The 13181-nt window shown below is 41.7% G+C and overlaps 1 protein-coding gene across 1 annotated transcript; it reads left to right on the forward strand.

The window, feature by feature from the left end:
- Positions 1-998: 998 nt before the first annotated feature.
- Positions 999-13181, forward strand: pepd (peptidase D). The gene is made up of 15 exons (XM_076077863.1): positions 999-1080; positions 2992-3175; positions 3652-3779; positions 4031-4094; positions 5566-5613; positions 6395-6456; positions 7024-7068; positions 7947-8022; positions 8967-9013; positions 9848-9916; positions 10313-10390; positions 10521-10669; positions 11138-11322; positions 11999-12190; positions 12791-13181. The coding sequence occupies exons 1-15, from the start codon at positions 1064-1066 to the stop codon at positions 12932-12934; spliced, it is 1488 nt and encodes a 495-aa protein (XP_075933978.1). The 5' UTR covers positions 999-1063; the 3' UTR covers positions 12935-13181.

Consider the following 13181-nt stretch of genomic DNA (forward strand, 5'->3'; position numbering starts at 1 on the left):
ATGTGTTTAGTGGGTTTCCTGACCCTTGGGTACTTGATAGACTAAAAATTACTAATTTCTGAGTCCACTAGTTTGATAACGAGCGCAAGAAAGAAATGTATGGATAAATAATTAGTTGATAACATCTTGCGCCGATGCACGTGAGTGTAAACAGACAGTTTCCCCTGTAGATTATAGAGCATCTAGTGTTATTAGTGTGGGCTCATTTATATTCATGAACATGGATCCTTTCACTTCCTCAGCACATGACCAAAAAAAAAAATAACCGAAAGCAGATCTCCTGAGTGACTCTACAAAGTCTTGTGTCTTGCGCTATTCCCCTTTTGAGTTAGAAACAAATAGCGATTGTAGGCTATAGCTAAATGATAAGGAATAGACAGGGAGCTGAAACATGGATGATATCTGCATAACTGTATATAATAGCCCTTAAAAAAATAAACATTTGAAAGGTTGTTGCTTTTTTACCTTCATCTAATTAACATCTCATTGCAACAGTGTTTACATGTTGAGGCCTTTTAGCCCCCAGCGGACTTAACTTCATACCTCACCAATGCGCTGCAACTGTAGCCATAATAAACTGAAAAACATTTTGCATGTGGCCTCTGAGTTATTATCTGCACTTGTTTGTGTTCTTGCTGCTCCTTATTGTATTGCAGGATATTGTGTTATATTGCATATTGTAAGGTCGTAAAATACCAGCAGTTTTGTAATTTTTTGGCAACTGCAGTGCTTGCAATGGTGTGACATTCAGGGGGTGAAGAATTTCCGCCATTGTTTTCATTAGCAGCACTTATTTCTGCATCGTTTGGACTGCCTCTTCTTTTTAGCTTTTCATTTGACGGCTTTTAATTCAGTCGATGGTGTTTTTCTCGTGCTGACGGCAGCACGTTGTAAACGACAGTCGTAGTTGGAAAAAGAACACGACATTGAGCCTCTCAACGTTCCTGCCCGTTAAAGTTCTTTTTCTCCGAGAGACTTGAACGCAGCACAATGCTACGTCAGCTGATCCGCGAGGCAGAGCCGTACAAAGCTCACGTGACAGTCTGGAGACCAGCACTTCAATATGGCTGCAGCACCAAAGTAAGTTGAGTTTTCTGATTTCTGGCAGCTTTTTCGCTGACCAGAACATGTATTTATGTTAGTTCCTATCATTAAGAGAGTCTTGGTAGCTTCTACTCTCAGTCCACCGTAACATGAAGATGTCACTGCGCTAAGCTCGTGAGCCCGTCTGACAATACAGCTGCCAGGCAGAGGTGTGCCGTTACTACACTGTCTCTGTCAACCTGCGTAACAAACATGTTATGTTCTGTTTCGTAATGATGTAGCGTTAGTGGACTTTCTGCACTATGGACATTTGAGGAGATATTTTACATCCTTAACAGTCTCTGTGAAAACAAGACATTTTCTCAACAGGCCGAATTGCATGCACTTTTATATCTTAAAGAAAACTCTTAACTTTAGTGTCTTAAACTAAAAATACTGGAGCTGCGTTCAGTAACACGTTTAATCTGCTCATAGATTTAGCTTACTTCCAAATTCTGAATGTTTAAAACTGAACTAAGCATGCTTATAGCTGCTTTGAAACCCCACAGTTGTTTTCTACAGTAAAGCTTCCGACCTTTATTCAAAGGGTTTTCAGAGGCCTGAGAGGTGAAAGTATCCAATATGTCCCCGATCCTTTGGGAGATGCATTGTGGTTACTGCATGTATGTGATACAGCTGTTTTGTGTTTTAAAAAGTGCAGTATCCAATTAGGAAGATAACCAAAGTGTTATGAAATAATCGAGGATGTAGGGGACCTACATAACACAATATTGGAATTGCATACCAATTTTCTTTATTTTTTTTACAGTATTATAGGTGTATGGTAATGTAGCAGTTTACATGCATGTATACAGTATCTGCCCAACCTGTGGTCAATGTGTATTGAAAGCTCTGATTTGCAAGATCATGTAAAGCCAGCAGTATAATTGTGTTTTGGGAACACGAGATAACTGCTGATGTTGCAATCATAAAATAATTAACAAGCTTCATTTTCTCGTGATCACGACGCAGGCTTGGTGTGATCATTTGATAAAACCGCACCAGCTATCTGCTGTGGTAATCGGAAAGTCATCTGCAATCACACGGTGATCTCTGCCAGAGGTTGGAACCAACATCAGACGCACCTTATGATATTATGTAACACAATACAACGCCAGAAACTTACTTTTATTGAGTATTTAACTGACACAATCCCAAAAAAACAAGTACATAATACATTTTAAAAGGTGTATATGTATTTATTTATTTTTATCCCTGAGCTATTGCCCTGCAGGGTGTTTGGATTGCAGTGTAGTACACGATTGTGTGTACTTCCTCCAATAAAAACATAATTTGCCACCTCGCTGGGGACGATCTATCCTCACAGAGTCACAGGTCCACCTGTGAACTCAGCCAGCCAGCAGCGAATGATACAGAAATCCTTGAACCATAAAATGCTATGAGGTTACGGATTAACCTTTGGTATAGTCCAGGCTGCATCAGATATGTCGTGTTTGTTATCTTATCGGCAAAGCCGTGGGCCAAAGAACAAGATTTATAACCAAGGCCTATCGGTTACAAGGATGCGTCTCTCAGTCTGTATCCATATCTTTACTGTTTGAAGACGGGTTGCGCCGCGGTTTACCCACCTCTTCAGGCTGAAACGTACTGACCAAATCCCGAGGACTTACCTCCAGAGAGAACTTAAAACAGAACCGGTCCCCTCTCCTTGCTCAACAGATCAAAAAATGATTTTCCTGAATTTGCCCACAGAATTCAAAGCTTTGACTATCAATTTACAGAGAGAGGTTCGGGTAATTGAATTATGGAAATGGGATTTAATATCAGCGTTGTGTTATTTTAGGCTTGTGCAGTTTGTGACCAGTCAACTCTAATCTTGAGCCAGAGTCCTTCAGTTGTCTTTCCGACCAGTACGCCGTCCCATCTTCTGTCTCCCTGTCCTTCCAGACCCGTCTACTGGCTGGGGAACGACACCCTGAGGGTGTCCGCTGCTCTGTTCGCAGAGAACCGCCGCCGACTGTGCGAAGGGCTGAAAGGCAAAGACGGAGTGGTGCCGCAGTCACTGGTGCTGCTGCAGGGAGGGGAGCAGAAGCAGAGGCACTGCACGGACACGGACCTCCTTTTCAGACAGGTTAGTTGACTAGTTGACTCTGGGATTAGTCCAAAAACTTAGGCTGGGGGGGGGGGGGGGGGGGCAAGGTCTTGCATCTATTTATCCGGCCATCTATCTATGATCCCCAAGCAAGCAGTGAGTTTAAGTCCCTCCAGCACTTCCTGTGTCTGTCACCTCTCCGCTGGTTGTGCCAGTCCGGTTCTTAGCTTGTACGGCGGTGCGTTAATCTCTTCACTCTGTCAAAAATATGTGGGCCAGCCACTCTGCCCCCCCTCCAACGCTCCTGTCTAAGCTTGCGACTGTAATTGGTTTTGAACAAAAACATCAAAGGGCACACAGAGTTTTGTTTGAGCATTCACCTCTGTGAACCGGCTCCTAAGGACAGCATCTCATTTCTACTTTTGTCATCATCTGACCGGAAGTAACTTTCTGTTCTGGCGGACTGTTTATAATCTCCCGCACTAATGCTCCGGCTGACTCTTTCACTTCTGCAGGAGTCTTTCTTCCACTGGGCTTTCGGAATAACCGAGCCCGACTGCTACGGAGCCATTGATGTGGACTCTGGGAAATCCGTCCTTTTTGTTCCCAAACTGCCTGAAAGCTATGCCACTTGGATGGGAGAGTGAGTCGCACTAATCTTCAAAGAGCGGCGCACACGGCCAACAATCATCATGGCCGTGAGCTGTAACTTGAGGAAAGGGTTGACAAAGTTGTGTGCACCCAGAATAAACGTATTATATTTGTATTTGTAAGAGCCATTTTAGACTTGAATCCTTCAGTTCTGCTAGTGTCTGTTTTTAGAGATTGATTCCTAAAAATACCTAATGAGTGCAAGTTTTTTTTACTAGATTTGTGTTTTGCATCTGTTGACAGGATCTTTCCTAAAGAGCACTTCAAGGAGAAGTATGCTGTGGATGAGGTGCACTACGCCTGTGATGTAAGTCTGTGTGTCCTTTTCCGCCGTGCAGTAACTGAACCTTGGTGTTCAGTCACCTTCCATGAAGTTGCAGCAAAGGACTTTAGTGCCTCCGTAGACTGTTTTTAAAAGGTGAAAGTCATCATTCTTCTATTTGAACCTCTATGCAGAGATATCGGTGACACCAGATAGCGGGGACACTGTTCGGTTTGCACAGGAGAAGGTGTCATTGTTAGTGCAGAGGGTGCAGTCCATGACATCAGAGAAAATGTTGCCGGTATTTGGGTTTACACAGAGTATTACGCTGAGACGTTATTTTTGTTCAACAATTCACCAGTGGGCATACTCCTCTGACGGACATCAAACACCAAAATTCTCATAGAAGTCCCCGGAGAACTTTGGTGTTTTATTTTAGAATTTTATTTTAAATCTGTTACCTGCAGATCCAACCTCTTCATTTTATCTACAAAATACATTCCTGCTCAGACGGACTATAATTGCCTATTTTGAGAGTTTGGGGAAATGTTTGTGTTCTGTATATCGGTGTTGACAGCAGATTCCCAGGGGCGCTAAATTGGACGGTTGACGGCTCCAGAGCTATTTTGGAGGTGTGCGTGTTGACACATCAAAAATGATATAGTCTGACTTTAATATAACGGCTTTCACTGGCCAACAAATCACTCTGTGTGTAAATGAGATTAGATGTCCTAATAATTCACAGGTTAAGATGTGCTAATTATCACTCCAATCAACAGCCAATTCTTCCATGAAGCAGTAGCAGCTCAACACTGCAGGATACGATGAAAACAACAACACTAAATCACATAATGACGCCTCTTCGTTTGTTTGACTCAGTTGCTGGTGTCTAGCATTCAGTTGGTAACGCATGCCTACCAAAGGACCTGAAAGAGAACAGTATTTAGTTTTTTATCGGAGCAAGTTCATGAATATTTGAGCAGTTTTCTATGTTTCAAACACTCGCACATGGAAGGTGTTTTTCCACACACGCGTGTATTAACCTCTTCTTATTTATGTTTTGTTGCAGCTAGTCATTGACTAATTGGATCACTGTTAAACTGAGTGATGCACCCACAACGGCATTTAACACTCTTAAGCATAAGAGCAATTAATCCGATGTCTTAAAATTAAGCTGCAATTTAAATTTGATGTGTACGGGGCGGCTTTTTCTGCAGTGAATGTGTTATGAAGTCAATTTTAGTGGTATCAATAATAATAATACCAATACTCAAATATCACCAGTGTCTCTGAGCGCCGAGTCAGGGATCTGTTCTCTGACATTTAGGCTGTTGGCAGCGGAGTTCTAAATTAGCTTGTGGTTTGTCATTCAGTGTGCTGCTGAGTAGCAGAGGGACCACGTAGACACGGCGTCTGCCAGAGTGACCTTTATTCTGCAGAGCGAGAGCAGAAGGCGTCTCTGCTTCCCCGCTGTGCGTCTCGGTCTCCTCATTAATCCCTGTCTGCTTCCTTCTAGATTGCTGATGTCCTGTCCAACCTGAGGCCAGCACTGCTCCTGACACTGGTATGCCGATGGTCTCTCTGTATTATAGAGTGTGGTTGGACTGTGCATCACTCACTCCTACCTGATTACAGCTAGTGATGCATAGTTTTATTTTATGACTGATCACAGGACCAATTCTTCAAGTGTCTTGTGGGAACACGTCACACAAAGTTAAACATTTTTAATATTTCATCAATAACATTTTATTCTACATGTCTCATTTCAAATTCCGCCCCAAAAAACCCTCAGTCCTCACAATTACTTGGAAAAATTGTTGGATGTATAGATTCCAGTGTTTTTCAATTTTTGATAAAATAAGTCGGATTCAAATAAACTCAATTTGCATTTTTTTTTTCTTTTTTATGAGTTATGGCATAGTAGCGTTGTTATACTGCACAAAAGACATGTTTGTGTTATCTCTACTTCTAGCCATGATTGTGCCATTTCCATAAAGATGCAGGACTTTGCATATTGCAGTGAAAATCAAGGCCACAGAGAGTTCAATGTGACGGGAGCAACAAAAAAGCCCAAAATTGGGGTTCAGAGTGTTAAGAGGTCCAGTCAGCTCTGCCTCCCTCTTTCTCGCCTGACCACACATTGTCAACGTTCAAAAACCTGATTATTATATTCATCAACCGCTGAATGACGTACAGTCTGAGAATAAATGCTTTCACCAGATGATCCGTCAGCCATGACGGGCTGGATCATCAGCCTGGATATGAACCAGTGTTGTGTTTCGTGTTGACATTTGAATGCACTTGGTGGAGATTTCACTTGTTTGTGTGTGTTTTTCTCCTCGCAGCGCGGTCAGAACACAGACAGTGGGAGCATCTGCCGCGAAGCCTCCTTTGAAGGGATTAGTCGGTATGTTTAATTAGCGCCATTTTGCATTAACATAATTATACTTTTGTTTAGGGAGGTTATTGTTTTCTTTTATAACCAAGGACACAACAGACTCTCATGCATACTGATAGTTTCTGAATAACCCGATTCTAAATATAATTTAATTAAGCAAACAATCTTGCTTTTGCTCGTTAGTTGTCAGTTAATTGCAATCTTACTGTTGTTCTCAGCACTCGTCTGTGTTTCTCCACACTCTGACCTTAACTGCTTTGAAAAATCAGTATTGTGCTGTAAAGTTATTTCAAACATAATACATACATTTGAATAAAATTGCATTTGATTTGCAAGTACATGCAAATGTTTATTGATGTGATGCAGATTTAGAGAGAGGTCACAGGTCAAGTTTGGTGATGTTGGGTTAGGTAAATTAAGTTTTTGTTTTTTTTACAACATGGGAAAAGAGGAAGCGATGGAGAAAAATGGAGCCGCAGGAAATATCAGACATTCACTCTTTGAGGAATAAAGGCAGAACGTTGTCCAAAGACTCATTTAATGTTTCTTGTTCCCTTTTTTATTTATTTTTTTCAGTTTCCAAGTGAACAACACTCTTTTACACCCAGTCATTGTGGAATGGTAAGTAATTAAAATATGTTTTGTGTTATTCAGAAAGCCCACTCAAGATGAGAATGAAGACTTCCTGTCTCCTCTCCCTTCATTACCTAAACATTCTGCCCACTGGGGTAATTGTGTGTCTGCAATCACAAACAGGAGCTTTTCTTTGGCTTGTTTTTCTTTTTTCTTTCCTCGCCGAGTGAGAAGCCAGTCTGCACAGATGTAATGGACTTCGTGCTCTCCTGGTTGTCCTTGGCATTAGAGTTTGCTCTCCAGATGAATTGACATTTTCTGAAATAAGGAGGAATGCTTCTCAGGCACACCTCCTGGGGAGAGGGAGTTGATTGAACCTCCAATGCACAGAGCTCACATGGCTCTCTTTAGAATGGGCTGTTTTTTTATTCCTTTTTTTACTTTCATTTGTGTTACTAGTGGTTACCACTGCCTTGTTTCTGTTATTGTAGAAATCCTTCATACTATTGTATCAAGCCTCCCAAGGTGCGGCTACTGCTTTCCTAGCAAAGATGAATGAGAAATGGTGAGATCAGCAGGCGAGAGAGCTTCAGTTCTAACATTGTCTCTCAGCTTAGATTCAAATCAAACACTGCATTACGTTTTATTGTGCTTTAAGACGTGTTCAGCCCTGCAGCAGTAGATTATAGGAGATTCCCGCCGGGTTTCATTTATATACAATGTTCCCGGGAAAGATGGAGGAAAGATGCTAGACATTCATCCTCTACATCAGTTCCTGTATTAGCTGTGTGTATTAGAAAGGTGAATTAAAGAAAAAGCCCATGTGAAAGGTGAATTATGGATGTTCTGTGGCTGGACATTGGATAAACTGGCTGTGTATGGACCGGAGCTGCTCACTCGCTTCTTCTTTCTGTTTGTGTCCGCAGCCGTCTGGTGAAGACGGATATGGAGCTGGAGGTCCTGCGCTACACCAACAGGATCTCCAGTGAAGCCCATAAAATGGTAAGATCCTCCTCGGATAGAAGGAGCAATCTGCTCGAATGGTCTATGCCTTTTAAATTATCAAACGATAACAGAAAGGAGCAGAAACGATATAAATGTTCAGAGTATGAAATGAAAGTATGGACGTATCAAGCAGCTGATTTAGTTTAAAACTGGCCCAAAGGATTCCGGAGCCTCTCGGGCTGTACGCTGTTTAAATGCTATCGATTCTGACTTCATCCAGCAGCTCGGGGGCCAGCAGTTAACAGAGATAGCCTTTGACCAATAAGCTGTAACATTAAAGCGATATCTTACTTCTGCACAGGATTTCACTCTTAACACCATGAATAACCTCTGCGGGGGCCGGAGGAGCAGTTAACCTCTCAGTGCTATCTGTCCTCTGAAGTCCGTCACCATCAGCGTTCAATCTTGTTTTACTCCTGTAGTTACGAGTGCGATCGTTGGACGTTTTCAGCGCTATGTTTTTGCCCAGAGCCACCTCTGGCTCCCTGTGGGTGCGCGGGTAAAAAAAACAGGAAATGCTCTCCCAAATCAGCAAGAGGGGCACTGACTCTTTATGTCGAGTTTTTTTTTTTTTTTTTTTTTTTTTTTTTTGTAAATCTTGCAGACTATGCCTGAGAAAATGATCCACAATTCATTCTAAAGCATCTTATAAGCAAATGAGGGGGAAAAAGGAAACTGGCAAGAAAAGCTCAGAAAGTCGTACAGTAGAAAAAATGTTTTCACCAACTTCTGGTTGCTATTTTGCTGTATTTTAACAGTCCATAGCGGTTTTATCTAAATCATATACATATATATATATATATATATATATATATATATATATATATATATATATATATATATATATATATATATATATATATATATATATATATATATATATATATATATATATATATATATATAAAAAATAATCAATCCATCCCACTGTTTCTCTGTAGATCATGAAGAGTGTGAAACCTGGACACAAAGAGTATGAGATGGAGAGGTAAGTGGAGCTCTCTGTTCGTGTTCTTGGCCTTTTTAGCTTCTCACAATCAATCATTTTGTTCAGAACCTTGGGCACAGCTTTTTCAAATTTGATAAACAAATAAATAAGTGAAGGCACTTAGACAAGGTGAAGGTCTATCTCTCGCTCCGAAAAGATATCAAGAGAGTATGAAGAGATGTTTTGTCCCTCTTCTATTTGACTCCTGTCGTTCTACGTCAGTGGGTGTAAAGCAGCCGTCTCTTTGTCGCCGGCACTTTGTACAAAATGCAGTTTCTCGTCTTCTCACTGGAAAATGAGAACAGGATCCAAGTGTCCAAGCCGCCCTCCGATTGCTTCCTGTGTGTTTCAGGACTCATCATCTGTTGTGCTGCAGTTCCATTACTAACTATATTATGTGCAGCTTATGATCAACTGCGTTTTTAAAAAAAGAATAAAGTGCCATAGAAATAGTTTGACTTGACTTAACGGCAAGCTGGGAGCAAAAGAAAATAAACTGTCATTTAAATATAATATTTTAATCATCTTTAGTTGTTTTCTTTTAATAATGTGGCGTCCTGATGGTTATTCTGCCTTTGCTGTGTAAGGAGCAGCAGGAACCCTGGACTCTACGTCGTACTCGGCTGTGCGATGCTGTCCAGATCCATAAAGATGTTTGATGTGCTTGGACACGTGATGATTAAAGAACAGGCGCTGAATGAATTTTTAAAAGGCATGCAGTCAGGCAGAGGGCAGTGAAAGTCCTTCAACCCATCTCTGCTGTGCTGATATTTAGCTCCTTCATTCTCACAGGGGTTGTTCTCTGACAGACTGCTTCTTTTTGTTGTTTTGCAGCCTCTTCCAGCACTACTGCTACACTAAGGGAGGGATGCGTCACACCTCATACACCTGCATCTGTGGAACGTAAGGCAATGGTTGATTGTTTTGCTGTCAAACGTCTAACTGAAGCTGAAATGATGCTCCTGCAAAGATGCATGTAAACGTCATGTGTTGTTCAAAGCAGAGTTAAGAATGCAGAGGAAGCTGCACTTCCTCAGGGTTACTGTCAGCTAGCTGCATCGTTGTGGATGAATCATTTTGAGACACTGTCGCTAATCATGCTTTGGCCTTTTGCATTAAAGACCATGTGCAACGAGTACTCCACAGGGATTAATGGATACAAGCTGATGACGACAGTGATTCTACACAGAGGCACTGTGTCTGGGCTTTCTATTCAAAAGGGTTAAAGAAGTTGAAAGATTAGAATTCTATTTATATGTCTTTTCAATTCACATAGTGTTTATTTTTTTTTAACAACAGGGGCAACAATTCCTCCATTCTCCACTACGGTCATGCCGGTGCTCCGAATGAAAAGACAATTGCGGGAGGTGACATGTGGTGAGTAGCTTTCAACGGTTTTTAAATGCAAGCGCCTCCTAAAACTCACTCACACACTCTAACACAAACAAAAGCACTTATATATAGAAACACTTTGGCTGAAACGGTTTTGAAATCTTGTCCCCTGCAGTCTGTTCGACATGGGTGGAGAGTACTACTGCTACTCCTCAGACATCACATGCTCCTTCCCAGCCAACGGCAAGTTCACTCCAGACCAGAGGGCCATCTACGAGGCTGTCCTCAAATCCTCCCGAACTGTCATGGCTGCCATCAAACCAGGTTGTCATCTTTTAGTCAGTTTAGCTATTGAGCGCACTTCACTGACAAAAAGTAAAGCGAGGAAAAGTACTTCAAATGTGATCGTCTGCCCTCAAAGAAGCATGACCAGCAGAGAGTAAACTGATAGTTGTTTTGTTGCATTTTAAAGGCATCTTATTTTGTTGATGTTTTTCAGTACAACTGAACATTTTAATTACAGATGCCGAGCTCTTAATATTTCTTTGAAAACCCTGCAAGTAAAATGCAAACCTGGTCTTGATTTTGGCGGTCCCTGTGGATGAAATGATTTTCTATAAATAGACGGTCCTCGCTGATGCTCTCGTTTACTTATGTAGGTCATCTAGAGGCATCAGTATGAGATTAAGACGGTTTCATAACCAGTTAAAAAATTCCTCACGTTCACTTTGAAATTAAAGTTTGGCTCACAGAAACTTCTGTTCCTCATTAACAAAGCTGCTTGTGTTGAAGGTGTGAAGTGGACCGACATGCACCGCATGGCCGACCGGATCCACCTGGAGGAGCTCGTGAAGATCGGCATCCTGAATGGCAGCATGGAGGACATGTTGAAGGTTCACCTGGGCTCCGTCTTCATGCCCCACGGCCTGGGACACCTGCTGGGCATCGATGTCCACGATGTGGGAGGATACCCTGAGGTGAGCATAGAAGGCTTAAAGAAGTATAGAAGAAGAAAACGCATTCCTGTTCCTCCAGTATTGATGTGTCATCAATAATTAAGAGACCCCTCGGTGCAGAAGTGGAACAGGTTCAGGGTGAGAGCAGGCGAGAGGGAGGAAGGGTAGATGTTGTTTGAACTCTGAACACTGACAATTTGAGGTTGTGGTGGAGGATTTTGTACAGTTATGCGCTTCTCAAAACTGAATACAGAAGTGGAACTGCTGAGTGTTCAGCAGCAGAAGGTGTCAGCGTGGGAAGTACACTGTGAAGCAGAGCTCGCGGAGTATGAAAACAGTGCTCAGTCAGTCCGCAGACACATGAGACTATACTGTTGGCTAGTTTCAGGAAGACAGTCGGACCTTAATTATCTGACTTCATTGATCTCTAATCACAGTCTGAACCAGAAAGAGCAGTGGACTCAAAGGCTGAAACAGTCAAATACAATTCTTAATTGTAGGCTGCCAGAGAAACTTTGACAGTTTACGATTTGATGATCCGATTCCCACTTGAAATATGTTTCCAGCAGCATCTGGGCTGCAAGTATCCTACAGTGTAATTCATCCAAAATAATCATTACAAACTTAATACTATTATCAAAAGTAGAACATTTTTGATTGTGTAGCTGAGGTTTTAATAAACTGTACTGTTGTCCAGGGGGTCGAGCGTGTTGACGAGCCTGGACTGAGGAGTCTTCGGATGGGCCGTCTGGTGCAGGAGAGGATGGTCCTCACCGTGGAGCCCGGCATATACTTCATCAACCACCTGCTGGACCAGGCCCTGGACAACCCCGCCCAGAGCTGCTTCCTCAACAACCAAGTGCTGGCTCGCTTTCGAGGCTTTGGCGGGGTCAGTGTGCTTACGGTTTTATTTTGTTGTGTTTGTTGGAATGGATTCACAAGAAGGGTAACAGAAAGCTTGTTACTTAGTCCACAGAATGACATCATTGCTATTCTTCCATGTTTTGTGTACAACTGTGACACTAGGAGCTATAAAGATGGAGTATTGTTCCTTTTAAACATGGAAGTTATGCAAAGAAAATACAATGTATTACAGCATGGAAGTTGATGTTTTGTAATTTTAAATAAGTAGTTTAGACCAAATAAAAAGGGGGCTTTGTCAGACTGCTCTGGTCTTGAACTGTTGGACTTACTGAATCTGATCTCCGGCACTAAATTGGTGAATTATCATAAACGATATAAGGATGATAATCTATGTTATGAAAAGGAAAAAGGTTGAGTATTCCTGTAGTAGTGAATTCACACTTAACTGTGGTATTCAAGGAAATGAAAGTGTTAAATTAAAAACTTCTCCCTGAATGCAGATTATTAGGTGACCGATCCAGCACGAATACAAATTATTATATACATTTACTTTTTTGCATTGACCAAATTTTGTCTCCTTTTAATTGGTCTGTTTGACTGACGTCTGTGTCACTACTGCGGGCAGGTTCGCATTGAAGACGACATTGCAGTGACAGCGGATGGTATCGAGCTGCTGACCTGCGTCCCTCGCACCGTGGAGGAGATCGAGGCTTTCATGGCCGACTCTGGAAAACCCTTCAGCCCCGTCGTCACCAGTGAGAAGCTCTGAAGGACGTCTCAGTATAAAGAGCTGCACACTGCGATGGCATTAATTGCTACAGATATACAATAATATTCTTCAGTGAAACTTAAGTTTTTGCTCACTCTTATTTCTCACTTTTATATAACAGACACACAATCAAAATGTGTGGTAATCGTGGCTCTTGGAAGAATGACTTTCATTTTGAAATCGTTCCTCTTTGTAAACATTTATTCACAAAAATTAATTTCAATAAACATTTTAATGGTCAACTGTT

Source organism: Anarhichas minor, unplaced genomic scaffold (assembly GCF_050575085.1).
Source record: "Anarhichas minor isolate MPS153535 unplaced genomic scaffold, ASM5057508v1 ptg000062l, whole genome shotgun sequence".
Taxonomy (NCBI): domain Eukaryota; kingdom Metazoa; phylum Chordata; class Actinopteri; order Perciformes; family Anarhichadidae; genus Anarhichas; species Anarhichas minor.